The following is a 27791-nucleotide window of genomic DNA, read 5'->3' on the forward strand; positions in this document are numbered from 1 at the left end:
TAAGTCAGTTAGTTTGATCAGACCTAAGATTGAGCTAATCAGGTTGGGCTGGTTGAGATGGGCCAAATTAACAAGTTGGTCAAGCTCGATGAATAGTCGGATTGGTCCAAGTATGTTAGGTCGAGCTATTTGATCCAATCAAGTCAATTATATTTCTGAGGAGACTTGATTGGGCATGTTGAGTTATCAACTCTATCTTGCTAGTAGGCTAGGGTATAACAAACTAATGAAAGAGATTATGAAAGTAGAACAAGCTGAACAAAATTATATATATTTTATTATTAATAAAATTATAGCTTTTAAAATAAATTGACAAATCAAACATAAAAATATTAATTAATTTATCTATTCGAATCTATAAATCAAACTTACTAAACTTACTGTTCCTTATTATTATGTTAACCAGTCAAATTCTCTCTCTTTTAATAATTTAAGTAGTCGGATTTTGCTGAATTAATCCGTGATATAATTTATACACCATTCAAATTATATCCTCTTACTACTTTACTAATATATCATCGTATCTGTGAGGCACCAAATATTTTTATATTTATTTATTTAAGTTGACATTAACTATCTAATTTTATGAACCTATTAATTTCGGAGATCGATTTCATCTGATGCGTAAATAAGAAAGTGTGAACTTTAAATCCTTGATTATTCATTAAAGGATCAAACCATTACTTGAATTGGAGCCAATTAAGAAGTTCATCCCAAGTTCTTAATTCCCCCCTTGAACACTATTCCTCTATAAAGCTAGGCAACCTCTCCTGAACCTTTTAGCAATCAAATATGCAAGTCATGGCTTGCAAGAAGTGTCTTGAGGTGCGATCAAGATCTTCCTTTCCTTCCCCTCCCATGCTTCGACTTTGTATGATTTCGCAATCCTGCTGTCGGTAGCTTTCCATTTTTTGACACATAGTCGATGGAGTAGCATGGAAGATGGCCATGAGGTGAGTTGCTTGTTTCATAGATCAAGAGAAGAAAAACATCAGTTGCTTTTTTGTTACCGAAAGATTTGTGGTTAAATTTACAGGTCAAGAGCTGTGAAATCCCTTTGTTGTAGCAAAACAGGTTCAAGAGCGTCGATGAAGCATCAAGAATCATGCAAGAGATGGATACTAGACCCCGAAAGCCTTTCATTCATAGTGTGGAATCGCGTCTTCCTTGTTTCATGCTACATCGCTTTGATCATCGATCCGATGATCTTCTACTGGCCTATGATCAAGGTCATCGCCGCCGATGGCTCTTCGTGCATCGACTTGGATCGGAGATTGAGTGTTTCGATCACTTTGATGAGCTCAGTAACCAATCTATTCTATCTACTTAACATGGTAGTAAAGTTTCACACTGCATACACCGCACCCAATTCGAGAGTATTCGCAAAGGGGGAGCTTGTCGTGAACCGGAAACTGATCGGAAGACGGTACATCAAGTCAGATTTCTCCGCAGATTTAGCCGCATCGCTGCCTCTCACTCAAGTAAAGGTTCCGGGTATAACTAACTCTGGATAGAGTTCAATGTCGTGGTAGGACTGATTAATCGGTTGCTTTTGCTCTGCAGGCTGTCACTTGGCTTCTGATTCCAGAAGCAAGAAACTCCAGCAACGTGATGGTGACTTTGATCATCCTTGTTCAGTATTCACTGAGATTGTACCTCACCTACACTTTGACTGATCAGATCATAGAAGCCACTGGTGTGATCACCAAGAGTGCCTGGGGAGGAGCTGTATACAATCTCCTGCTGTACCTCCTCGCCAGTCATGTTCGTTTATCGTTCAGGGAAGACTCAAACATCAAAATCATCATTTAAACATCTTCACGGAGTTTTTTTTGTTGTTGCAGATAATAGGAGCGATATGGTACCTGTTTACGATAGCAAGGCAGATGACATGCTGGAAAGAAGAGTGCCTGATGGAGGGAACGAACAGCAGCAGGAATGGAACGACCTGCGAATTCAGGTTTCTGGACTGCGACTTCTCCGGTTTGACGGAGAGGCAGGTCTGGGCGAACGGCACGCGGGTTTTTGCCAACTGCGATGCTAAGAACTCAAGCATCGCCTTCCACTATGGCATCTTCTTGAATTCTCTGAGCTTTGGGGTTCCCTCTGTCAACTTGGGGGATAAGTATTGCTATGGCCTCTGGTGGGGGTTTCAACAGTTGATGTAAGGGTTTAATTTCTTCTAATTGTTTGTTCGTGTGGGCATTTTGCCGCAACCAAAATGGTTCTCTTGCAGCTCCAATGGACAGAATATGGTGAACAGCACCTTCTTCGGGGAGACGCTGTTCTCTATAGGCATCGCCATGGTCAGCCTCATTTTATTTGCTCAATTGATCGGGAACATGCAGGTGATGATTAGTTCATTTCGCAAAAAGATGCAATTTTGGAGATGAACAGTGATGAATGGTGTTGTTCTGATCAGACGTATTTGCAATCCATCATCGCGAGAGTGGAAAAATGGAGGCTGAGGCAAGGAGACACGGAAGAGTGGATGCGCCACCGCCAGCTTCCGCCTCACTTTCGCCGTCGAGTCCGCCAGTTCTATCGGTCCCAGTGGCTCGCCACCAGAGGAGTCGATGAGGAATCCATACTCCGAGGCTTGCCTTCCGATCTCCGCCGCGATATCAAGCACCACCTCTGCATCGATCTCGTCCGACGCGTGCGTATGAACACCGCAGTCGATGGAGGAATGGTGCTACTTTTCTTGTTTCGTTCATGGATTCCTCTTTTGGATTCAGGTTTCTTTCTTCTCCGAGATGGATGACGCTCTCCTCGACGCTATCTGCGAGCGGCTGGTGTCGTTCCAGAGCGCCGCCGGCACGGTGCGGGTGCGGGCGGGCGACCCGGTGACGGAGATGCTATTCGTGATCCGCGGGAAGCTGCGAAGCTCCGCCGCTGGTGGACGCGGCGGCCGGTCGGGGCACCACGGCTCGACCATCCTGGGGCCGGGCGACTTCTGCGGCGAGGAGCTGCTGCCGTGGGCGCTGCACCCGGCGCCGTCGCAGTCTCCGTGCCGGCTACCGGTCTCCGCGCGCACGGTGACGGTGGCGGTGCAAGCGGAGGGCTTCGCGCTGCGGGCGGAAGATCTCCGGTTCGTGGCGAGCCAGTTCAGGAGGATGCACAGCCAGAGGCTGCAGCACGCGCTCCGGTACTACTCGCACCAGTGGCGCGCGTGGGCGGCGTGCCTAGTGCAGGCAGCGTGGCGGCGGTACCGGAGGAGGAAAGCGGCCAGGGAATCGGGGCAGTGGGAGTCATTCGTGTCGAGATCGGACGAGGTGGAAGGCGGGAACGGCGGATGTTGCAGACACCAGGAGGATGGTTTTGGCGGGAGCGGAGATTTGAGGTGCGACAGCCGTACAAGTTCCCGCGGGAAATTTAGAAGAGTAGAAACGATGGCGATGGCCAAACCGGAGAAGCCACACGAGCCTGATTTCTCTATTTTTCTCCATGGCTGATGGTCTCTGCTGTTGAACGATGACTGTGTGCATAGAAACAATGAACTCTCAACTCTGAGTAACAATTAAATTTAGACTCTTCTATAGCTTCAAAATTTACTATAGGAGTTGGGATTGTTTGCTTATCGCATTTCAATACAAAATTAAATAGCCATTTCATTCCTCAATATTGAGCACGGCCCACTCATTTCATTCCTACATTTCGATAGTGAAGATTTTTGAAATTGGTCTGTATTGGACCAAATTTCATCACAAATAGCTCTACAGAGGAATACTAAATTTCATTTTACGGCTGAAAATGAGTGCCTGCCAAAGATCAATGGAAAGAACATATCGAAAAAAGAAATGGAACATCAAAGAACACCATTTTTTTTGGCTCTACATCCTGACATCCTTTTTATGCTTCAACAGGGCACTGAATGGCTGATTTGGTCACAGCCATTAAATAGAAGAAGGTCGTGATCAGTGATCAGTACAGGATCAAGGGCACGGTGGTAGGCACCTTAAGCCGAGGGATTTGGTGAGATTTCATGTTTGAAATATTTAGCATCCAGATTTGGTAGGAGTTTTGCGGAAACATAATGCTAAGTTGCTAAAGGATTCCACAGAGATCGATGTAATTTTAACAATAGATGAGGTGTTTCCACCACAAAACCAAAACTCTATTGACAAAACGAAAGTTGCCTTTTCTTATTATGATGCGGTATCAGTGCCAAATGGATTAGACTACCCATGATATGATTTTGCATCACGAAATGGACCGTACTTGATATCACTTTCTTATGAATGAGTCATGTCGTGTCATGCTCAGCCTTGCCCATGCATCGGGTTGAGTCAAGACATATTGATCCACAGGTTAAGCTATACACATCTAGGTGTTATTCAATATCTTTAACGGTCAAATGGGTATTTGCATATTGCTTGCCATGAAGTTAACTCTAGATGGCTCAAGAACAAGACTCACTGGCAAACATCAATACCAATTTCAAGCTCACTAACAGTGACGTCCAAGCCATGTTTTAGTGCAGATAGCACAATAAGAAAAGATGCTCGAAATAGGATGTCTTGAAATGTACATACATCTAAGGATTAATCTGAAGTAGAGTATCATCTACAAGATCAAGGCAGAATGTTAATATGTAATTTAAAACTCTGATGAAGCTGACCCAAGTGATAGAGTAAGATCAAGTCTAACGTAATCTCTAAGAAAGGTGTTTGAAATATTAATAAAATCGACTGAGATTAAAGAAACTCTTGGAAAGCAAAAATCGACAACAAAAAGAGGATTGAAATTTCAATCATTCTCCAGATCATGAACAGACATTGGATAGAACTGCTTTCCTTTGGTTTTCCAATTCAATTCCACCTCAATATATCGGCAAACAAAAGAAGACTGTACCTGGAGAAATTGGCCACCAGAGGGATATGATTACATATCAGTACAATACCTAAATTGTAAATCACATTCTGTTGTTTGCTCAATATTCTCTAGCTCAGTATGCTACTCAAGAAGCCCCTGACATGCAGATATAACTAGATAAGCTTTTGTTCTGGTATTAGTTATTCAAATGTTTGTAAATTGAGTTACCGTACCAGACTCCAGCAGCTCTTTTCTCTCTATTTCTGCAGAAATAATCACATGCATCAAATTCAAACAAACCATTATTTATTAATTCAATAGTTTTAACTACAATTTGTTTAAAAAAAAAACTGATATTTAAATTCATGAAAATACTTATGACAAGATCTAATGAGGTATCAAAATGACAAAAATGCCATAAGGTGAAGATACATAATAGATATAACAGATTTATTAATAGCTTTGAAGTTCATGATTGATTGTTAATTAACCCTTACAATTACATAATGTTTCATACAAAATTGTACTGATTTTCCACAACAAAAATGCATTTTCCAGAAGTGTGATTTCTTACCTTGGCTTTCCTTCAAAAGCGTCGTTGATCTCCTCGCCAGTTGGCTTTTTAGGAAATGTTGCTATAAGAACATACTTTTCTTTTTTCAGTGATTCATCGATCCTCTTGTAAAGTTCATAACCCTGTGGGTAAGACATCCTGCAACACATATTTTATGATCACATTTGTCTATTTTAAAGGTCCCATTTGATTGGCAACCGATGCAAAGCAGGCAAACCAAAAAAGACATGTTAATCCTAAGATCTAGGGGTAAACCAGGATCCATCCTAAAACTGAATTGAACATTGATAACAAAATTCTGAGTCTGCAGAAATGCTTGTAGCACCAAAACAGTTAAGCACTAATATATGCTAATAGCAAAAAATCAAGACAATGCCCTATGCCCTTCTTTATTCATATCATCAAAAGGGCACCCCTCTCTCAAAGTTTCCTTTTCCTTTTTTTTCTCTTCTAATTAACTATTAGAAAACAAAAAAATAAATTTTTTATTTAGATTTTCTGCTGTATTTCTTTTCTTTTTTCCTTTTCCTTCTTTTTCTGTTTTACTATTAAAAAAACAAAAAACAAAAAAAAACCTTACAAAAACAGAAAACTAAACCAAAAGAAAAATCACCTTGGAGTTGCTTTGGTCAAAACAACATTAAGGTTTGCTTTGGTCGAAGCAGCACCAAGGTTTGGAACTGCTTTGATGAAGCATAAATCAAAGCAAAGTAGCTCCAAGGTTGAATTGCTTTGGTTAAAGGTTTGTAACTGATTTGGTCAAAGCAGCACCAATGGTGTTGTATTGTACAACTCTAAACTGTAGTGTGAAGGATATTTTAGGCAGAAAAAATATAGGTCAGATGCTGTTTTGATTTTGAAAGAAGGCACCCTTACGATGATATGGATAAAGAAGGGCGCTGTTTTGATTTTCTGGATGCTTAGTGTAGAAACAAGATGATTATGGGGATAACAGTTGATTGAAGATATTAATTATTGTATACATGACATCATATTTTATAGACTGTGATACAACACAAAAATACAAAGATTCTAACATTCTAAAAAGAAAGATCAATGCAAATCAGTAGATTATTAGATAATTCTTTCCTCTACCACCCCTATCAAACTCAATATGTTGCAAGTACCTTCAGTCTGTATTGAACCAAAAGAAGATGATCGGATGAACACACCGATGTTTCCGGATTTCTAAAGCAAATCAGATGACACACCTAGCCTAGGATGATTTGTATCAACTTCAAGACAACAAAATATCATCAGAGTTACAAGATGATTGATAAAATCAACAAGATTCTTCAAGAGATTAGAGAGACAATGTAACTCCATTTTTGTGCTAATTGCAACTGACATAGGCCACCTAGAGCTGATTAACAAACAATATTATACAAGGGCATAAAAGAAATTCTGCCAGATCAAAGATATCTGAGGAAACAAACACCCATAACTATGTTCATGAGAATCCTGGCCTTGGCACAGTAATGAACAAGATGAACACTAATCTCAAGGATGGTGAGGATTAGGCATGCATACAATCTCTCCTCGACACCAACTCTCAAGAGGATTAGGAGATGATCAGTGATGGCTCTGATACCATATAAAAGAGCAATCCTTTAACACTTAAGAACTTAGATGCCCTCATGTAATGAAACAGAGAGCTGAAAATATAGAAGCCAGCACAAATTCTGTAGGTCTCCTAAATTTGACTTAGAAGGAGATCCTCATCCAATAGGCAAAATTAAAGGGCAACCATATCAGGTCCCTCATAAAGAAAAACTTCCATAACCTCCTTCAAAAATTTCCACTGTCCTAGAGTATCCTATTTTGCCATCAAGTCATTTCACCAAACAGCCTGACAAACTATATTTTAAATTAAATTTGTGCTAAAATTCACCAATAAACCCAGTTTCTGGATATCATCAACATTAATTTCAACACAGTTTTGATACAAAATGATGTTCATCAAGCTGACTGAAAGTTTGCCGATATTATACTTTTGACAGTTCATCCAGATGTTTGAGCATATTGTAATCATCTAAATCAATATTGATGACATATCATTTATTAATTTGGGGAAACAGTTTGAGGGTTAGAAAAGGATACTTGGTAAAATGGAGCAGAGTTGTAGAGCTAATAGCAATTCAGTTCCCTTTCAACTAGTGGTTTTCTCTGTTTAATTAGAAATTACAACATACAAGAAAGTGAAATGTAAAAGAGATTGTAACCTTAAAGCGCCCATGATAGGATACTGTGTTCCAGAATAATACAGCAGCCGAAAGGAGTAGCAATTCTCGAATGATGCAGCATATTCTAATCTCTCTGCTCTCCCCATTGTCTTAAAAAATTCAAATAATGCTCAGAAACAACACGGATGAATTTTTTTAGCAAATTGCTAGTGTAAGTAAAGTTTCACGTACTTGCATTATGCCACTTGATGCTGGCAAATCCTGAAAATCTCAGATGTGGGAAAATAGTATCAAAATGAGATAAATTTCTAAGCGACATGTACCATAAATTCCTGAGAACATGAGAAAAAAATGACAAGCAATACATAGGTACAGAAGAATCTTTTCAAGTACTTGAAGCAATGAATACTCAGTCTGTACATCACAATAAACAATTAATGTGAGGAAAAATCAAGCTACATGGCCACCAGCAGAATGTTAAGCCGCTTCATGCATAAAAAACAAGTGGTGCATTTGATTTATAGGAATAGCTATAATTCCCATGGAATAGACATTCAGAAGTGGCATCAAAATACCAATCCATACTGAATTATTAACCAATTCATAAGACAACAATTCTTGAGTAGCTATTCCTTATATCCATTTCATCCCTGATTGGCCTGAAAGGCCCACCTGACTTGGCAAGTTGGGTAGGTTGGACACAGTGGGGCTAGAGAGATTGAAAGGACCATCAAGCTAGCTGCATAGGCCTGGCTCAGGCATCCAGTCCAATTGAATATGTCAAGCAAATCAAATTGTTTGGGCAAATTGAGTGGGTTAGGGAAGCCTAAGTGGTTGGGTGACTATTTAATCGAATGGTTGGGGAAGGTATTTGAGCTAGGTGGGGTCGGGTGTACTAGGATGTCACATGATCAAGTGGGTTGCGCAAATTGGTCAAGTTGGATGAGCCAATTAGGGCAAACAACCAAATCACGTCAATCGGGGCTGACGGGTCGAAAGGCTAGTTGGGGTGAATAGGCCAATCAACCTGGATGCGCCAAGAGGTGTAAGCAGGGTAATGAACCTAGACTAACCGATTGATTCAATTGGTCTGCTTCTACTAGTAACCGATTGATTCAATTGGTCTGCTTCTACTAGTAACCGATTGATTCAATTGGTCTGCTTCTACCAATTATGTCGACTGGGTCAGCCAGGGGAATGTCGGACGGACTAATCATGCTAGATGGTCGAGTGAGCAAACCATGTGAACTAAACAAGTCAAACAAAATATTTAAGTAGAGAAAAGTTTCCATTAAAAAATTATTATTTATTTATTTCTTGTAACATTTCTACTAATCACACCCATAGTTATTTTGTAAAATTAGAATAGTTATTTTGTGCCTATTTCATTATGCAAACCAAACTAAGGAATGCATATTCGATATTTCTATTTTATTCCCTAAAATATTTATTCCATTCCTCTGTGAACAAAACACACCCATAGTTGTTTGAAAATTTTCATCTAAGACAAGCTAAAGCTCGAATATATTAGTCATTGGTATACTTATATCTGTTAAATAGTAGAACTTAATATCATAACTTTATCATTCAAGATTATTTAATTTTCCGAGAGTTCTATGATGTAAATGGGTTTTTAATCCAGATATTGAGGGGAGGTGTTTGGATATGCAATGGATTGTCATTTTTGTTGGTACCTAAGGGGAGAGAGAACTGATTTCATCTGAATTTATGTCTTTGATTAGTTAAATGTGCAAAAACAAAACTCAGTATCATCCTTCCATCAATTAAGATTTATTCTCTAAAAATTCTATTGTGCAGTTACACTGTGCTTAAACATAAGTTGTATTAAGTGTTTGAGATCCCATAATCGGTATAGCTGTTAAAGTGCCCACACTACAGAAAGTGGTTTCCTTGCATATGAGAAGATTGAGAAAGAAATTGAGAAAAACATATCTTTGATATGAGAGAAGTTGCAGAATATTAAGAAACATTTGTACAACCTTAAGGCGGGGATTGATAAGAATCACAGGACGTTCACCGGCGGCATCTGTCATAGCTTTCATGTCCTAAGCACACAATCAGCAGTTAGCCAAAATTTTTCTATATGAACAATAAAACAATGATTTTTATGATAATCACTCACATCAATTATACAGTTTCCAACAGCATTTTGTGGAGCTACAAGAATAAATATATCATCTTGTTCTTCAACCTCTTTAGGACCTAGTTTCTGACAGAAGATTAATTAACCATGCAAAAATTTGTTTATAATAGCTATCTAAGTTATCAAGTTCCTGAAAGGAAACCACATGGATGCCATTAGGAAATAATTTCTGCATGAATAACTGTAACAGAACAAGGGCAATGAATTGCCAGGTGCACACGTGAAAAATGATATATTGGTTTTAGTGTATCAAATTTTGTGTGAAGTAACCCTGTTTTGGCTTAAAAATCAACAATTAATATGCTTTCTAGCTGTGAACCATTATTAAGAGGATGGTTGGTGGCTTGGTGCATGTTTGAGGAGAGCAACAATTGTTCACGAGAAGGATTTGTTACTAAATTTTAGATACTTAAATGTTTTATTCAAACACAATATATGCTCTCATCTGCTGTTCAGGATGACAATTCAGTTTATGCTATCTATGATCAAATATCCAAGGCTCAATTGTTGATGAAGTTGGTTACGTTACAGCTACTTTGACCTTACTATAATGTCGGAGCCAACCCAGGAAATGAAATAGTAAGCTATTGAACATGATGATAAGCAATTAAACATTTCAACAAGAAGTAATGCTGGTACAAGAAAGAAATTAGATTTTAGTGGCAGACCTATTGATCCAATTTTAACAAAGGTTCCTAGAGCACCATATTCACCCCAATCCATAAATTCAAGAATCTTTCGGGTTCCAGCAAGCTGCAATGGCATTCCAGAAAGTGCACCTTCACCCATTGATCCTTGAACACAAACCTAAGATAGACAATTGGCAACTCTTAAAACTTAACCTGAACAATTTAAAACCATTTTTACAGCCCTAGTCCAGAATTGACAACTTACTTTTACGCACTTTCCATCGTCAGCAAATGAAAGAGCAAGAGTTCGTACAAGTTCCATAAGAGTTCCAATTCTGTAAACATCCTGGACAGCACAGAGGAATAGTAAGGTACAAAGCAAATTTGTGGAGGAACATTGAAAATATTGGTTACCATTTCTGGGTTAAGCTCGGGAATGTTGATCTCTACCTGTGTGATAGAAAAAAGCACTAGTTTCAACTTTCAACAAAATAATCTGTGTGCAGAAAGATATACATCATATCCTTAATGATACAACTAATTAATGTTTCTTCGCTGCTAAATCAGCAGAGATAGTATTATTCTAAGATTTATTCCCAGTAGGAATAAATCTGCAACTCTTTTCCATTTAAGCCACATGAGCACCTTGAAAATTTGTCATTTGTACATCATTAGAGATCATGAGCATCATATGAGATAAAAAGACAAATTCACAAAAGATCATCATTGGGGAGAGTTGCAGAGTTGCATTGGATTTGATTCATGTGAACCAAATTAGATTGAATAAAAAATAATAAAATAAATATTTCTATTGTTTGGGTACATTTTAGAGTACTATGTCCAGTTTCAGAACCTAAAGCGAGTCTAAATACAATTATTCTAAATACAATTAGGCCTCAACATGGCAGGGCCGTGTAATTTGTCCTTACAGCTGGTATCTTAGTCTTGTCAATATGGTTGGAGTTAAATCTAAAATACCTTGCTTTACCAAAAATAATTATAGAAATTGGAGTCTAGTCAGATGGAAAAAATTGTTTGCCTAAGAAAACATGAAAGTATAGAAAGCCGACGAGTCTCATGTTGATTAGTTAACCCTTAAAATATGTCAAACAGACATGACAAAACATTGAGGAAAACTAGACACTCTTTCCTCATCTATAGAGGCCAGCATAAGGATATTCAAAAGTTGAACAACTTCATGGAAGCACAAGGAATCTAAAGAATGATATGAGATCATCAAGGTTGTAAGAATTGCAATTCAATTTTTTCTCATTGAATTGAAGAAAATATGAAAACAAATTCATCCAAGACCATTTTGGACTTTACAAGGGAATCAAATTTACAGGTCTATCCCTAAAACATGACTGACTTGACCAGAAATTCAGGTTTTCTTCTTGAGTCAATTTAGTTTTTAATTCAGGATGTTTTAAAAAAATAGATTTCTATACAAAAACTGGAAAAAATCAAACTTGACATTTTCTTTTTTTGACATTTAGATTTCAATACAAAAACTGAAAAAGTCCGATCTGAAAAAGGTTTTAGTAGCATCTTAAACGCATCCTTTGGATTTTCCCTCAATAGGTGCAACCTCGACTTTTTCTCTAATATTATCATTTTTTATCATGTGCATCTTCTTATATCTGTACATCCACCTTAATATTCTCATCTCTGCGATTCTTATCTTTTACTCGTGTGCTCATTTCAAGTCCCACATTCAGATTCATATAACATACCATATATTCTCTTTAAGTTTTAGAGGTACCTTACAATCACAAAGAACACGTGACACCTTCTGCCATTTTAACCATCCTGCTTGTGTTATATTATTCTTAAAGATATGGTTTTAAAATAAAAATTGCATAATATAACTTGTCCCAACTCAAATGATTCAATTTGAACCAAGTTTGATAATTTTGCATAGAATATAAATATTTTAAAATTTTTTGAGAAATTGACAAAACTGAACATCTAGACGGAACTCAAGAAAAAACTCAATAACTAGATCCACATTACAAGGTAGAGGTGCATTTAGGTATATATACATCTTACTTCATGGTTCTTAACTAACATTATGAATTCTACAAAAGCAAATGGATAAGTATGGAAATTCAATTTTCTACAACTCAACCAACTATTCAAGTTCTTCACAAGAAAAATAGTTCTTAGTATCTGACCTTCACTCTTCTTCTTTTATCATTGATAGCATTTTGAGTAGCATGTAGCACATCAACATAGAAATATGTCCGTATCTCTTTGGAATGAGGAACATTATTCAGTCTAGTAGGAATACCTCTCCATTCTTCCTGAGGAAGAGCATTTAAAACAAAATGAATCTTATAACTTTCTTGATGCATTGTCATCAAGCTACACTAATAAGATTGATACATACCTTGCTTGATGAAGAGAATTTCAGAGTGCTCTTTGAGTTTCCTAGTGAAGTAAAATGCAACGGAAACCATGATACATGGTAGCTTAAATGACAGATATGGGACAATATGAAAGTTCTAAATAACTGTATTCACATGAAATTTTACAGGGAGAAATGAAAAAACTTAATCAAGCAAAATCAATTCAACTAAATTCTTCAGATTTGGGCCTACGGATTTTATAAAGGATATTTGAAATCTTTCCAGTAACTAAAGTAAAAGGCAAAAGCAGAGACTTGCAAATCAAGGATAACAATCACTCAAGTTTTGAACACTTCAATGATTTCATATTTCCTATATAACCAAGTAAAGAATCCTGGGAAAGGGAGGGTATGCCCCACCCACATAATTTAGCAAATTTAAAAAAAATGTATGCTATACTCCCAAATACTAAAGATGACATGATTCAATGTTGTATTTAGTCTTAGGGAACAAAATCAATATAATAGACGATCTAGATTGCATGAGACCGCAGCAGCTTTTGACAAGCCTCTGGACAGGTTGTCCTGCGCACCACACAACTTTGATGCTTGAAGATGCAATAATTTCTTTCGGTTTAAATGGTTTGTGCCAAACAAACAATCAGTCTGTGTAACATGATCATAATCCTCTTTGAAACAGACCTGGAGATGTACAAGACAGTGTCTAAAGAACACATGGGGAGCATTGTCGAGCAAGGTTGACTATCCAAGAACAGTATAAGAGAACGTGCAGCATAGTTCTTTTTGTGTTTTGTCCTGGGAATCCCACACTATGCAAATTGGGGCACACAAGGGAGGGTATTGTCAAACAGGACTATCCAAGAATAGCATAAGGACAGGTGAAGCATAGTTGTTCTTGTATTTTGTCCTGGGAGTTACACACTATGCAAATTGAGGGAATAATGATGTTACAAGGTATAGGAAGGCTTTTGACAGAAGTCAAGTGTACAACCATCCATCCAAAAAGTTCACCTCTAGTGTGGTCCTCACCTTCCTAAGGAGGGCCATGGAAACAAAGGCCACCAAAGTATATGACATCTAAGCTAATTTCATAGAGAAGCAATCATCAGGGGCCAGCAGCCAGACAAGTGGATCCTTACCGTGGAAATATTCAGGGATTATAATAGGTTAGCTAAAATTTTTAATAAGGGATGGGAAGAACTGAATTCTTGCTTTTCCAAAGAAAAAGCAGCATTCATCTGAGGTAAAATATAAAGAAGTATCAAGTGCAAAATCTCCCCAAGAACAAATTGACTCTTCTCCTGTAGGACAAGGTATTGAAGCTACTAGGAATATGATACATACATCTTAGTTTCAGCGAATATCATAATAATGTGCAATCCTCAATTCCTCATATTCTTTCAATAAATATCTAAAAGTTGCAAGCAATAATGAATTTGTTGAAATGCTTCCCTTGTCATTATCACTTCACTTCACAATGTGACAATGAAGATGCAAATCAGAATTAATTTTTTCTTGTAAGTTCTAAAGTGTTTACCATCAATTACCTCCAAGTATTTGGTCTTTGCAAAATCATCACTAATCTGCTGCAACAGAGAGTCAATGTCGGCAAACACATTCTCTTTTGGACGATTTCCATTGACCTATGTTATTCAAGTATTTGGATAAATTATGTCACAACCTTTTCCCCATTTTGGTACAAAATTGATATAGAATCTAATAGTTAAAATATACACCTTCTTCAACAAGTCCTTGTATATCGGCAAAATGGAGTCACAATTCCTCTTATATGTCTCAAGACGTGATTTGACCTGGCCATAGAAAAACACTCTCCATTTAGATGATGTTATGTTTATAAAAGAAAAGGGACATAGGCTGTTGATAATCACATTCCACAATGCATGGATTCCCGAGTGCAAGAAAAACTCATGATTTGATGTTGTCAAATAAAACACAACATGCTATTAAAACACAAAGTACTTTGAAATTACAGAATGGAAATGCATGTGATATAAAAAAGGCAGCTCAGTGTATAAGGTCCCTGCAAATGTAGGGTTCCGGGGAAGGGTCTATTGTATGCAGCCTTACCTTATTTTGCAAGAGGCTGTTTTCGAGACTCGAACCCACGACCTCTAGGTCACACGATAATAACTTTACAGTTGTGCCAATGCTCCCCTTCGGAAATGCAGGTGATATGCAGGAAATTTATTGAGTGAAGAAATTTCAATATGCATCAACAATTAAGATGTTGAACAAAGATTTACTACAGTATTCTTTTGACAACCATTAGGTTTTCAATTGCAATTGATACCAATGCTGTGTTATCTGGAGAATTATTAAGATGCTATGACACTTGAAGCAGAAACAACAAACTATTGATTGAAAAGAAAAAATCTCTAATTAGCTAACATCATTCTTTTGACCACCATTATGAAACATCATTCTTTTAACATCATTCTTTTAACAAAGTGCATTGATTTCTTTCTCATTGGAAGGGAAGTCCACAGAATAAAAAATAATAAAGAAACATTGTTAGACAAAGTTACTACTTACTAAAGCAATTGTTCCTTGTGCTTAAACAACTGCCTAAAAAGAGAAGCCAACAACTCACCATGAGTTGAGTTCTCCTTAGTGAGGGAGAATAATGTAGGCAAGAAATCAAATAACAAAATGAAGAAAATAATTTTAGAAAAAATAAATTGAAGATAAATTTCAGAATGTCACATCCACAATAAAAGGAAAGAAATTGCAAAATATTGAAAATTCTTGCATTTGCAATAAATAAGAGACTTGATTTTTATCATTCAGTAATTAACATTTTATATTTTGATAATAAAAAGAAAATAATTATAATCCCTATTAAGATTAGTCTATTGTTATTATTCAGAATATTTATTGTCAAGTCGTCTATAAAAGAAGTTGAGAGTCCAGTTTTGCATTTTAATTATTTTTAAATTAATATAATTTTCAATTTGACTTTTTTATGTGAGAGTTTTTCTCTAGGTGAGGTTATTATCTTCTTCACTTCATCAACTTCATTCCAAATCTGTGATAATTCAACGGTACAATTTTGGTGTTGTGTCAAGTTTACAACCAAGAAAAACATGAAAATAGTGGGAAAAGATAAGGGTAAGCTAAAGGCAAAAGCATAATAAATACTGAGGAAAGAGAAGAGTACAATGACCTTTTCCTCACTATCATCAGTTCGAGTTATTATCCGTGCAGAAATTTCTTCCGTCTCAGGAGGGAAGTTCTTAAGATGATAAATCTTTCTAGTAACTGGGTCCAGCCTTCTTCCGATGCATCTGTCGATTAGAATTTCATCAGGAACCTGAATGTTAACAGTAGAAGTATGTGAAAAATCAAGCCTGTTAGGCCTTGAGTGTTGTTACAGAGCATTCAGCAGGTAATATACAAATTTGAAATCAATTAAATTTACATGTACCTATCCACATGTCTGAAATAAATCTCATTGTGAAAAATTAACTAAATCTCTTTGACTTAACTCCATAAAATTTGCTAGAAACTAGGAAGCAGGAATGCAGAATTTGGTCATAAATGTTTTACATATCTATCTGTGAATATAAACAAAGTTCTGTAACTACCCACTTCTCTGTTTGATGACTATATTTGTGGAATGTTTTGTAATCAGTTTAAATTTTCCAATGAAAAGTTAGAGAGACTCATTAAAATATTAGCATGTTTTTTAAAAAATATTTTTTTAAAAAAAAGATTACCTTTTCATTGTCAAGTACTCATATGCTTCTTTTATCCTCACCTAAGTTCTTAAGAGAAATTCCAAATTTTGGTATTCGCCCTGTGTCAAGTTAGTACTATCTTTCTATTTTTTTTTTTACCATTTTAAGTTGTGTCATTAACCATCACATGCAGATACAAGAACTTGAAACGAAAATTGGATTGCAAATTCAGATACTACACTTTGATAACGAATACCATATTATTTGTAAGGTAGATAAATTAAAATGATCACGTTTTAGATATAAATGTCCTTCCCATTGCAAGGCTCAACAGATGAGAAGCCAAGATCTTCCACAAAACCAATTAAATATGGATTACTGAAAGCATACTTTCCATGCATCAATGAGATTGTATTAAATGATCAGGAGTTAATTTTATCTAGCAAAAAAAAAAAACTAATATTATGACCACAAATGACATACATCTAGGAGAATGAACACATCAGGTCTTAGTTTCACCCCCTCAAGGCTCGCTGCTTGCGATGAACTCCTCGGATACCCATCAAGAAGCCATCCTTTCTCTCTCACATCATTTTGTGACAGCCGTGATAAAACCATCTGACCATGAAAAGCAGTACAGTTAGAAGGCTTTGGAATGAAATGCAAAGGTGCCAGAAGCTTAAGAGTATACATTTGTAACTATTTCATCTGGTACAAGCATCCCATTATCCATGAATTCTTTTGCCTTCTTTCCAATCTCTGTCTCTGCAGCAACTTCTGATCGCAGAAGATCTCCGGTTGAGATGTGCACCAACCCATACTAGAATATAGATTAACACCAAATGAGAATCTTTTAAGATGTAAATGATAATTGAAAACCAAGTGCAATTGAAGTTTCTGTGACTGGTTAATATTGCAATTGAACTATAATTGCAGCCATAAAAATTACAGAGTAAATGTGTAACAGATCCATCTTGTTTGGGACAAGCATGACTTGATGACGATGATGATTTTGGAGCCATATAGACGGAATACAAGTAGATAGACATTCTATATCTGAAGATGCATTGATTGTTTGGGGCAAACACCTAGTTACCCTTTGAAAACAACAAATTTCATATTTACCATTATAGAATCTATTATTTCATATATATCCTTCTAATTTACAAATATCTCATAAATACCATTGATTTGAATTAAACTTACGTTAATGATGTTTGGTCAAAATTAATACCCAAAATATCCTTATTATTATTTTGACAATTGTTTAATTTCATTTTATCCCCTTCCTTTTCATTTTTCCTTTTACATTGTTTCAATCATCTACTCCTATTTAAATGTAATTGGAATATTTCATAAAAGACGCTTAAAACTGACAATTTCCAACAGATGCACCTGGTTTAAACAAGTCCTGAAGGGCACACTTCCTCTCACCTCTTTCTTTTACAAAAAGGGCAGCCCAGCGCACGAAGCTCCTGCCATACGGGGTCCCGGGGAAGGATCCATTGTACGCAGCCTTCACCTCTTTCTTTTAGAAACTGAAATTATCTTTAATGTTATGAGCATTATTTTTTTTTCATTCTATTTTGCGGACCTCAATATTATTATTTTGCACAAGGGTACCACTGCGATATATTTGATTTGTTAGTTGTTTTAGGCAAGTTTTAAAATCTCAACCTGTGCCGAGGTTTCAGTCCTAGACCGGAATGATACAGTTTCATTATCGTATCGTGCCAATATGATTTCGGTATTTTTTTTATTTATATATAGTAATTCTTAGATAATTATGTTTATTATGTATAATTTAAAAATAAACTGTACATTGATTTTATATAAGTTCTCCATTATTGAACAACTTAATATTGTTAGAAAAATAATTAAATATAATTTTCTTTAAAGAAAATTGATATATCAATAACTCAAAATAAAATTGATACATCATAATATGTTACCTTCCTAATACCAAAAGCTGTGGCGAGAATCAAATGAAAGTTTTTGCTTAGGTCAACTCAATAGTTCTTCAACACCCAGATTAAATAATCATAATTATATAAATTAATACAAAGATACTATTTTATATATAATAATTATATAAAATTTATTCATTTAATTAATTATTAATTTAAATAATAAATATTTAAAATAGTAAACAAAATCAGAATATTAATTAAATATTAAAATAGTAAAAAAAATAAAAAAATATATCAAAATATAAATATGATTTATTAGAATTTTTTTTAGATTTTTTTAAATAAAATAAAATAAAAATAATTCAGATTGTCAATTAATAAAATTTATTATTATTTTCAAAATTTTAAATATTTTTTTTTATATTTTATTAGGATAATTTAATTAGGATTTATGAAAGTCATTACGAAATATTACACTTAAGTTAGGAATTGTTTGAATTCATTAAATCACATTTTTAATTTTCTTTGGAACAACAACATCGCATGTCGGGAGACGCTGTTGGCGGCGCCGAAGGCATCTTGAGACGCTAGAGCGTCGCGGGACGCCTAGGACCCACATTTTGTCGTGCGACACGTGCGCGTGATGCACGTGATGACGCCACACGAAATTGTCACGCATATAGTGCTAGTTACGCTCTAATGTCGGAACGGTAAAAACCGTCTATGATCGGCACGGAACGATATTTCAATCAATGATTTTAGTACATTAAGGTGATTAAACAAATCACTTTGATGACCTCCCATGATGATATACAAAAATAAAGCATGGACATGTTCCTAGGACAACATTGATTAAAATATGGTCTTTCTTTGCATTTTGACATGTTTGCGATGGTTCCTTGACCAAAATACCTTGATGTTCTTCTCGTGCATGAAATACAAAAAAAAACAGCATGAATGTGTTCCTGAGACAGTTACTCCAAAGTTTTACTCATATTTTCTATTAAGTCCCTTAGGTAGGATCTCTAGAGGGGGAGTGGGTGAATAGTGTGCCTATAAATTGTAAAATAATTTTCTCTTACTACAATTTCAGAAAGATAAACACACAAGTTAGCGAAAGTTAGATCAAAATACAAGCACACACCATAGAACATGTCAATTTATGTGGTTCACAATTTCCTAGAATTGATAGTCCACAGCCGATGCACACTGAGTTCACTATCTTTCTCTTCTTTGATAAAGTGTCGGAAGTGGACAATTACACCAGTAAGCAAGTAAAACAATAAATAAAACACTCGAAGGCTCTAAAAAAGGAGAATACAATTATTGATTTATGTGTCTATGTCTATGTTTTGCTTCAAGCCTATTGTCTTATTTATAAGCTTCCTCCACAAAGTGTCTTGTTGTTATGAAGTTGCTGATGTGGAAAGGTTCTAGTAGCCCATAACACTTTTTGATTGACCGCACTTTCAATCGCCTGACTTCTTTAGTTGGCTTCATTCACGAGTCCTTCCGGTCACCCAAAAACTTCGACTACAACTCTGATCAATTAGAATCTTCACCCGAATCTCCTGTATTAATTGACTCCATATCTTGTTCATCGAGATGACTCCTTATCCTATGCACCAGTTGATCGAACATAGTTCTGATCGCTCATAGTTCCGATCGTCAGAAAAACCTTTTCGGTTGCTCGAAATTTTGACTTCAGCCTTCTACGGCTGAGTCTGCCTAGGTTGAGTTTTACTCTTCGCTCGAATACAAGTTCACTCAATCTCATCTCACATCAATTTACCTTGACTTTTTTGCTAAGTTTCTCGTCCCTCGGATGCACCGAGCCTGTCGGCTCTATTCCCTTGCTATCCTTCTTGACTGTTTGCGTCTTGTGCTCTAGGTGTACCTACCTTCAATACTCTTCATCCTCCGGTCCCTCAGGTGTCTCATACCACCTTTCTCCATACTTCCACATACCCGTCATCGAGTATACCTGTGTGTATTTCTAAATCCTACGCACTTAGACACACACATTAGATCACTATGAAAAGCCTAATTTAAATCTTTTGCCCAAACATCAAAACCAGTGGTCAAAGCACTCGGGGTACAACATTTTCATGTTCAAGGTCACCAAGGTGATTTGACTGGGCCAACATGATGGCTCTTGCACATAAGGGGATAGTGGGAATAAAGGGGTATTTTTGGTATCTAAAAGAAAAAGGTGAGAGAAATGCATCCTTTGGAAACTTCTGATACCAAATACCATTGTTGAGAAATTCTTAACTTTAGGTGTATCCTTTGTGAAATTTACCAATGTAATTCTAGAAATATTAAAATGTCATTTTGAAATACTAAACAAATAAAGTATATTGAAGAAAAAATTGTATTATCGATAAGTGATATATTTTAAACTTCATTTCATATATCTGAAAAATTAGGATAATATTACTAATTATTACTTTATTTACCATCTTAAGAAAAAAAGAATTCCCGAATGGCATATAAGCAAAATTTTAATTTAGACTGGGATATTACATAACTAAAATTAAAATGTCCAAATACTAAACAAATAAAGTATATTGAAGAAAAAATTGTATTATATTTTAAACTTCATTTCATATATAGAAAAATTAGGATAATATTACTAAATATTACTTTATTTACTATCTTAAGAAAAAAGAATTCCCCAATGACATATATGCAAAAATTTAATTTAGAATGGGATATTACATAACTAAAATTATGTGGTAAATATGCAAAATTGTATTTGCAAGGATGTTCATACGATTTCGACTAATTATTTTGTGGCATTTCCCTCTTCACATTGCACCTAGTGAAATCCAATACCATACAACAAAAAACCAAATCACACTATTTGGTGTGGCTATAGAGATTTTGTCAAGCCAATGAATTCTATGAAAGGTCATATGGCAAAGTAGAATTGTATTTGGTCTTCCCTTACATCTAACCTCTTTAATTCTACAATTCATCTTGTTCAACTATAGAAATTATTAGTTGTCTTTGAATAAGCTCATCGTGTTTTATATGCATTTTCTATCATTTGACCATCTATTGGAACTCCATCTAGCTACTCACATATGGTAATATTTTATTTAATCCTATCTCGTCACTCTATAAATTCGTCATCTTAACAAATCTTCTACACTTTTTTTCTCCGTGATATTTTTTTGTTCTGACTCAAATACAGTTGGTACCTCACTTCAATCAATACGTTGGTTGTGCAAATTGTTTGGGTTAACAATAGAATTTTTTTAGAGAATTCCAGTCCATGTATATTGTCAAGTCTCCATCAACTGGGGAGACTGATCCTTCTATGCAAACTTTCACGCTGAAAATTGCATAGTGGCATAGCATGAAGATAGAGAACGCACCTTCTTCACGATCATCTCACACTGAGTTCCTTTTCCGGAGGCAGGAGCCCCCGATATCATCACCTTGAGCGGCTGTTTGGCGGCGTAACAAACCAACCGCAAGTCCTGCGCAAGCGATAAAAGATCAGCAATTGCGGCAAAGATCTTCAATTAAAAAATCTCGAAGAACATACCCTAGACTTAGGGCTTCTTTTCCACGAAGGATTCCCGGACCGGAGACGGAACGGGCGAGGGAGGCGATGATGACGAGAGGGGGAGGAGGAAAAGGAGGAAAGAGGGCCGGTGCATGTGGCGGAAGTTCTCGTGCGGTAGGTTATGGTGGATGCGGCGGGGATGACGGCGCCGGCAGTGGCCATTGCCTCTTCGTTCTCGTTGCAAAGTTGGAGGAGGTTAGAGGGACTGCGGAATTGAGATGATAACGAGCGCATTACTAACCACTCGTAGTCGTAGCACAAGGCTTCTTGCTTGGATAAACTAAGGAAAGCGTTGCGTGGCCCTTTAATGGGCCCACAACGCAGGCCTTAGGCCTTGATATAAGCTTAATTTTTTAGGACAAAAAATAAAATGGCGCAGCGTTTTAAAGGTTTTTTTTTTCTTTTTTCTTTTATTTTATAATAAAAAGGGCACCCCTCCTCCATGTTCCATTTATTATTTTTTTTCATTCTAAATTTGCCTTTCAAAGCCAGTTGGAACTTCACATGAATTATAAAAAATCTACGTGAATTATAATTTTTTAAAAAAAAATGTTAAAAATATTTTTTACAAAAAATAAAAAAATGATATAAATTATACTGTACAATTTAAACTTAATACATGATTTTTAAATTTATTTTTTAAAAAAACTTATTTTACATGACCCCTAAACTACTCTAATTTCTTTATAAAAAAACACTTAAATACATTACCTAAAACCTTCTACAATTGATATATGTTTTTATTTTTTTTAAAAAAAATTAAAGTAGTTTTATATAAAATTGCTATCTGACCTAAACTACTCTATATTTAAAAAATATACACTCTCATATATTCATATATTCATGGACCTCCTTTTTAAATTGCTACAATTGCTACGTTACTTTAGACAATTATGACTATATAACAATTTTAAACAAAATTGCATGCTATGGACCTAAAATAATTATTTTTTCATAAATCAAAGTTACAAAGTAAGTATTTTTTTTCCTCTGTGCATATATGTTAGAGTTGTAAAGTTATAATTTTTCTCCTTACATTTATATCAAACTTACAAAGTTATAATTTTTTTTCTCCATATACATATATTAGATTTATAAAAGTATGATAGTATGTATGCAAAAGGGAACTCTAGCAGCGAAATAAATGATTAGGTAGTTTTAATAGGAGAGGAGATCCTCTGGATCATTTTTTACGGTCTAAAGGATGCTCTTTTTCTATGCATTGGTGGAGATACATAGTCCCCACTTGTAAAATAGGTAGGGACCATGTATCCCCATCAATATATGGAAAGGAAACATCCTCTAAACAACAAAAACGATCCAGAGAATCCGGGCTCTTTTAACAGTGGCATAACACCCAACTTGTCACCTTATTAGAACAATTTTATCTCTTAAACACAAGATCATTCCACTATAATTTGTTTTTATATGCAATGCCTTAGTGGGAATATGTTATTTGTGAAAAGAATTATTTGCCAAGCCATTGAATATGAAAGAAATAAATATATATTATTAAATTTTCATAATATATATATATACACAAAAATTTCAACAAAGGGATCACGACCTTGTGGTGTAACCAATTCTTATTTGATTAATTCACGACCTATCAATTTTTCAATTTACTTATGGTTTATTTATAACAACTTATTATTTAACCAAGAAATCAACAACTAATCCATTAATTAATCATAATAATCAAAATGAATCTGTAATTTATAATTAATCAGCTAATTGATTAATCAATTACTATCAATTAATCAACTTCTATTATTTCCAAATCACATTATTAATTTAACAATTAGTATAGACAATTAATTATCCTAATTAATCATAAACAAATCCATTAAACTCAGATCAATGACAATATGATTTAATCAAAATTTATCTAATTCCATTTAAATAATCAATCTATTAATTAATTAATTGACTTCTTAATTAATCCATGATTCATATTAATCAATCAATTATCACGTAACATAGCATATTAACTATGTCCAATAATTCTTATATAATTAGTCTATTAATTTAACCCAACTATTAATTTAATTAATAATATTAACTAATTAAGAACTTTAACCTAATTAAACCATTAATCGATCATTACCTAATCTTCTTCTTAGACGGCTCAGGGCAGTGAGGGTTGATCGACGGTTGGCGGAACCTGCAAACCATGGTGTGGTTGATGACAGTAGAGGACAAAAGCAACTACCGCCCGGGAAGGGAGGAGGCAGCGACGTTGCTCTAAGAGGCGGCGGGCATTGTCTTCTTCCTCGACGGCCTACACAGGACTAACATAACTCTCGACATTCTAATGTCTCTAGCTAGTGAGGAGCAACTTCTTGGTTAAACCAAGGAGTATAACATGTGCTAGTCTCTCAGAATAGATGATGTTCGAACTCATTAATTTTTCGACTAGGAAATATTTCAATACATTCATAATTACATATATAGAGATGCTCACTAGTTATGATCTTATCACAAATTCTCTCATGCTATAAATTATATTACGGACATTTAGTAAATATATTTAAGATTCAACCGTATATATAAAGAATGTATACTCAAATAGTGAATCTTTATTTATCCAATAAATAGTGCATTCTATAAGGCCGATTGTCTTAGAATGTCTATCAAATATAACAATATCTATAAGTAATTGAGATGTGGATTAAATTTGTAAATCAATTAAATGTATCTCTACTTTCTCATTTTGAACTGCATTATGGTTTTGGGCCGTGATAGAGTTTGGCATTTCTATGATCAAGTGAGCCTTCATTCAGCAAACTGCTAACTATTCACTAGATCTTCTTCTCTTCATTAAGTATTTAAAATAGAAAACATGAGCAACTTGTACTGCAAAAATAAAGGATCAAACTTGTTGAATCTTTTATTTGCATAAACCTAAGCTAAATTATAGTTTGAATGTATTCTAGTATCTATTCTTAAAGTTGAATCATACCATAAATATTTGAATAATACACACTTTTTTATGGATAAAGCAGGATATTCAACCTCAATAATTTTGTCAAGTATACTATAATAATTAAATTCAGTATTACTGACGTTGATAGATTATTTTACACAAATACCTAAATTATAGGTCAGTGTGTGTAAATTGTGTCATGCCATGTGAAATTTGAAGTTATTAACATAGTAACCAAAGTAAACTCTTATGTTACAAAGATCTCCTGATGCAAAATACATTATTCTTTCATCTTGCATATTTGATATTCTACGATTATTCACTTAGAAAAATAGTTATGATATAAATTATCGGTCGCTAATAATATACTTGAAGAAAAAATTTAGTCTCTAACTTGCATATATTTCAAACCAGAATATAAATCCCATCTCTAACTTTTCTCTACCTCACTTGCACCTATTGATGGATTTTGTAGTTATAGTTGTTGTTTGTAAAAGTTGTCAAGGAAGATAATTTTAAGACATATGGTATAACAATCAAGCATAAGGGGATAAATATTTGAATATAAAAGTTAACTTACTTTATGTAGAGTTTAACCTCATCACAGTTTAAGAATATATATGTTCTTGTTGCATGGTATTTTTTTAAGATTTAACTATCTATAAATGGATGCATCTATTATCTTATCAAGAAACTTGAAAATAGAAAGCATATTTGGGTTTATCTGTTGAGTGTCATTAGAATTTTGAGGGCACTTACTATTAGATTTTGAGGGATGTCCTAAGATAATCACCTTATATTTTACTATTTATTTGATAAATATAGATTCACTATTTGAGTGTATATTATATGTTTGATGGTCTTAAACTCATTTATTGGGTGTCCGCAATACAATTCATAGCATGAAAAAAATTTGTGATTGGATCATAACTTGTGATTATCTCTACATGTGTAATTATGAAAGTATTAGAATTTTTCTAGTCGTTAAATTGATGCATTCGGACATCAACAATTCTGTAAGACTAGCACATGTTATATTCCTTAGTTCACCAAGCAGCAATTTTCTCACTGACTAGAGACACTAGGATGTTAAGGGTTAAACATGGATGCTAGTTATGACTGTTGGATCATGGAGTTTGCTAGAGGGGAGGGGGGGTGAATAGCGATCGAAAAAAAATAGTTATTAAATCGAGTACGCAGCGCAAAAATAAAAGGCACAACGCTAACACAAACTAATTTTACTTGGTTCTGAGCCTTCGTCGACTCCTACTCCAAGGCTTGCATTCGTCGAGTGCTTTCGTTGGACAATCTCTAATAATTCGTAAGATAGTACAAACTTAAGTACAAGAATAATTAAAATAATACTGACAATACAAAGAAAGAAGTTGAATCGTAGGTTGCCGGAAGAGTCTCGCAGTGTCGTAGGAGAAGAGCACAACAGAGCAATCATAGAGGAAGTTGCTGTCCGTAACTCTGGAGGAAGGCTCCTTTTATAGGAGTGCTCCGTGCCCCCCTGATTCCTTCCGGGCGCCTGGACCATGACATTGGCCTAGCCAATCAGCGCGCTCCACGTGGCGACGAGATAAGTTTTTGTATTCCGAGCGCCCGGATCCCTTCCGCATGCCCACATCCTTTCCGGGCGCCTAGACCAGCTCTGGGCGCCCAGATCCCTTCTGGGTGCCCGGACCACCATTTTCCAGCACATTAATTTCCTGCAAGAAAATGTTAGTTTGAGGTAAATACAAATTATACTACCATGTAAAATAAAGTGTTAGCACAATTATAGTAAAAAGGGTAGTAATTAGATTCTATCTCACCGAGACCAGAATCTAGTCACGATCTCAACTTAGATTCCCGAAATGATTCTAAGTTGGATCGATGTCTATTGTTCCCTCGAACGAAGAACGCATCCTCACCAAGTCACTCTCCTCCAGTGACTTACCTTAACTCACCTGCCAGACATTCGGTCAACCCGTCGACCTATCTGGACTTCGTTCTAGCTTCCGATCAGTCCGTCGACCTAGCTGGGCTTCGTGCTAGCTATCCGGTCAGTCTGTCTACCTAGTTGGGCTTCATACCAGATATCCGGTCAACCCATCGACCTATCTGGACTTCGCACCAGCTATCTGATCGGCCCGTTGACCTAGCTGGATTTCTCTTGCACACTTAGTCAAAATATTAGATCAAAACAAACCTAACTTAACCTTCTTTTTCATTCATCAAAACCAAAGTCAGACTATTAGTGCTAACCGCACCAACAATCTCCCCCTTTTTGATGCAATGACAACCTGGGTTAAGTTAGTGAAAAATATGTAAAAAGTAAATAGTGTTTTTCAAGTTAGTTAAGTTAGTTGGTGTTTTATGCTTGGTATTTTTGGTGTTAACTTAATCCACCTAACCCTCTCCCTTCGACATTCATAAAAAAAACATAGAAAAGATAGGAATAAGCGACTAAAAAATTGCAATAGAGATTGCTAACAGAATCCAGAGTTACTTGGGAGAGTTTAACTTTAAAAAAAAACCTAAGCTTTCAACTTTTATATTGGAAATAATTTTCAACATCTACTAACGTTTTCAAAATAGCTAAGTTTTGAAAGATAACTTTTGAACACATATTCAAAAACCTACTAACTTTGTAAGTTAACTTATTTTTTGTAAGTTAAAGTAATTTTCGAAATAATTCCAAAAATAAGTTCCTAGAGAAAATAACCCCCTCCGCCAAGACAAAATACCCTCATCATCTATATGAATGCATCCTAAAGAAAAGTTCCTAGACCCTACCATGTCAAACTCAATCAGGGCTCTGACATCACCTCCAGTGACATCAATCTCTAAAGATGCAAGGTATGCGGTCAAGATGTGGTAGTAGGGCATATGAACCCGTCTACTCGTGATGAGTCCAGCTGAGTAAATAATGACATGAAAAATATATAGACTAATGTCTATA

At 35.5% G+C, this 27791-nt stretch overlaps 2 protein-coding genes across 3 annotated transcripts; one reads left to right on the plus strand and one right to left on the minus strand.

Annotated features, from left to right (window-relative positions):
* The first annotated feature begins 698 nt into the window (after window positions 1-698).
* LOC121991274 (cyclic nucleotide-gated ion channel 17-like) lies at window positions 699-3455 on the plus strand. The gene is made up of 7 exons (XM_042545284.1): window positions 699-953; window positions 1037-1481; window positions 1564-1764; window positions 1845-2164; window positions 2237-2348; window positions 2423-2659; window positions 2739-3455. Exons 1-7 carry the CDS (start codon window positions 943-945, stop codon window positions 3453-3455), a joined length of 2043 nt encoding a protein of 680 aa, XP_042401218.1. The 5' UTR covers window positions 699-942.
* Window positions 3456-4725: 1270 nt separating this feature from the next.
* LOC121988375 (adenylate kinase 5, chloroplastic-like) lies at window positions 4726-22166 on the minus strand. 2 transcript variants are annotated; one of them, XM_042541760.1, is made up of 19 exons: window positions 21898-22165; window positions 21725-21829; window positions 17123-17251; window positions 16915-17049; window positions 15918-16064; window positions 14470-14544; window positions 14271-14376; window positions 12755-12795; window positions 12540-12668; window positions 10780-10815; window positions 10631-10711; window positions 10405-10543; window positions 9716-9795; window positions 9573-9638; window positions 7804-7833; window positions 7612-7721; window positions 5390-5527; window positions 5049-5078; window positions 4726-4971 (listed from the first exon to the last, which is right to left on the minus strand). In XM_042541760.1, exons 1-19 carry the CDS (start codon window positions 22150-22152, stop codon window positions 4944-4946), a joined length of 1860 nt encoding a protein of 619 aa, XP_042397694.1. In that variant the 5' UTR covers window positions 22153-22165; the 3' UTR covers window positions 4726-4943. The 2 variants fall into 2 exon arrangements, with proteins under 2 accessions (XP_042397694.1, XP_042397695.1); XM_042541761.1 differs by lacking the exons at window positions 4726-4971; window positions 5049-5078; window positions 5390-5527; window positions 7612-7721 and having other exon boundaries at window positions 7804-7904; window positions 21898-22166.
* Window positions 22167-27791: the final 5625 nt, after the last annotated feature.

This window comes from Zingiber officinale, chromosome 6B (assembly GCF_018446385.1).
Source record: "Zingiber officinale cultivar Zhangliang chromosome 6B, Zo_v1.1, whole genome shotgun sequence".
NCBI lineage: Eukaryota > Viridiplantae > Streptophyta > Magnoliopsida > Zingiberales > Zingiberaceae > Zingiber > Zingiber officinale.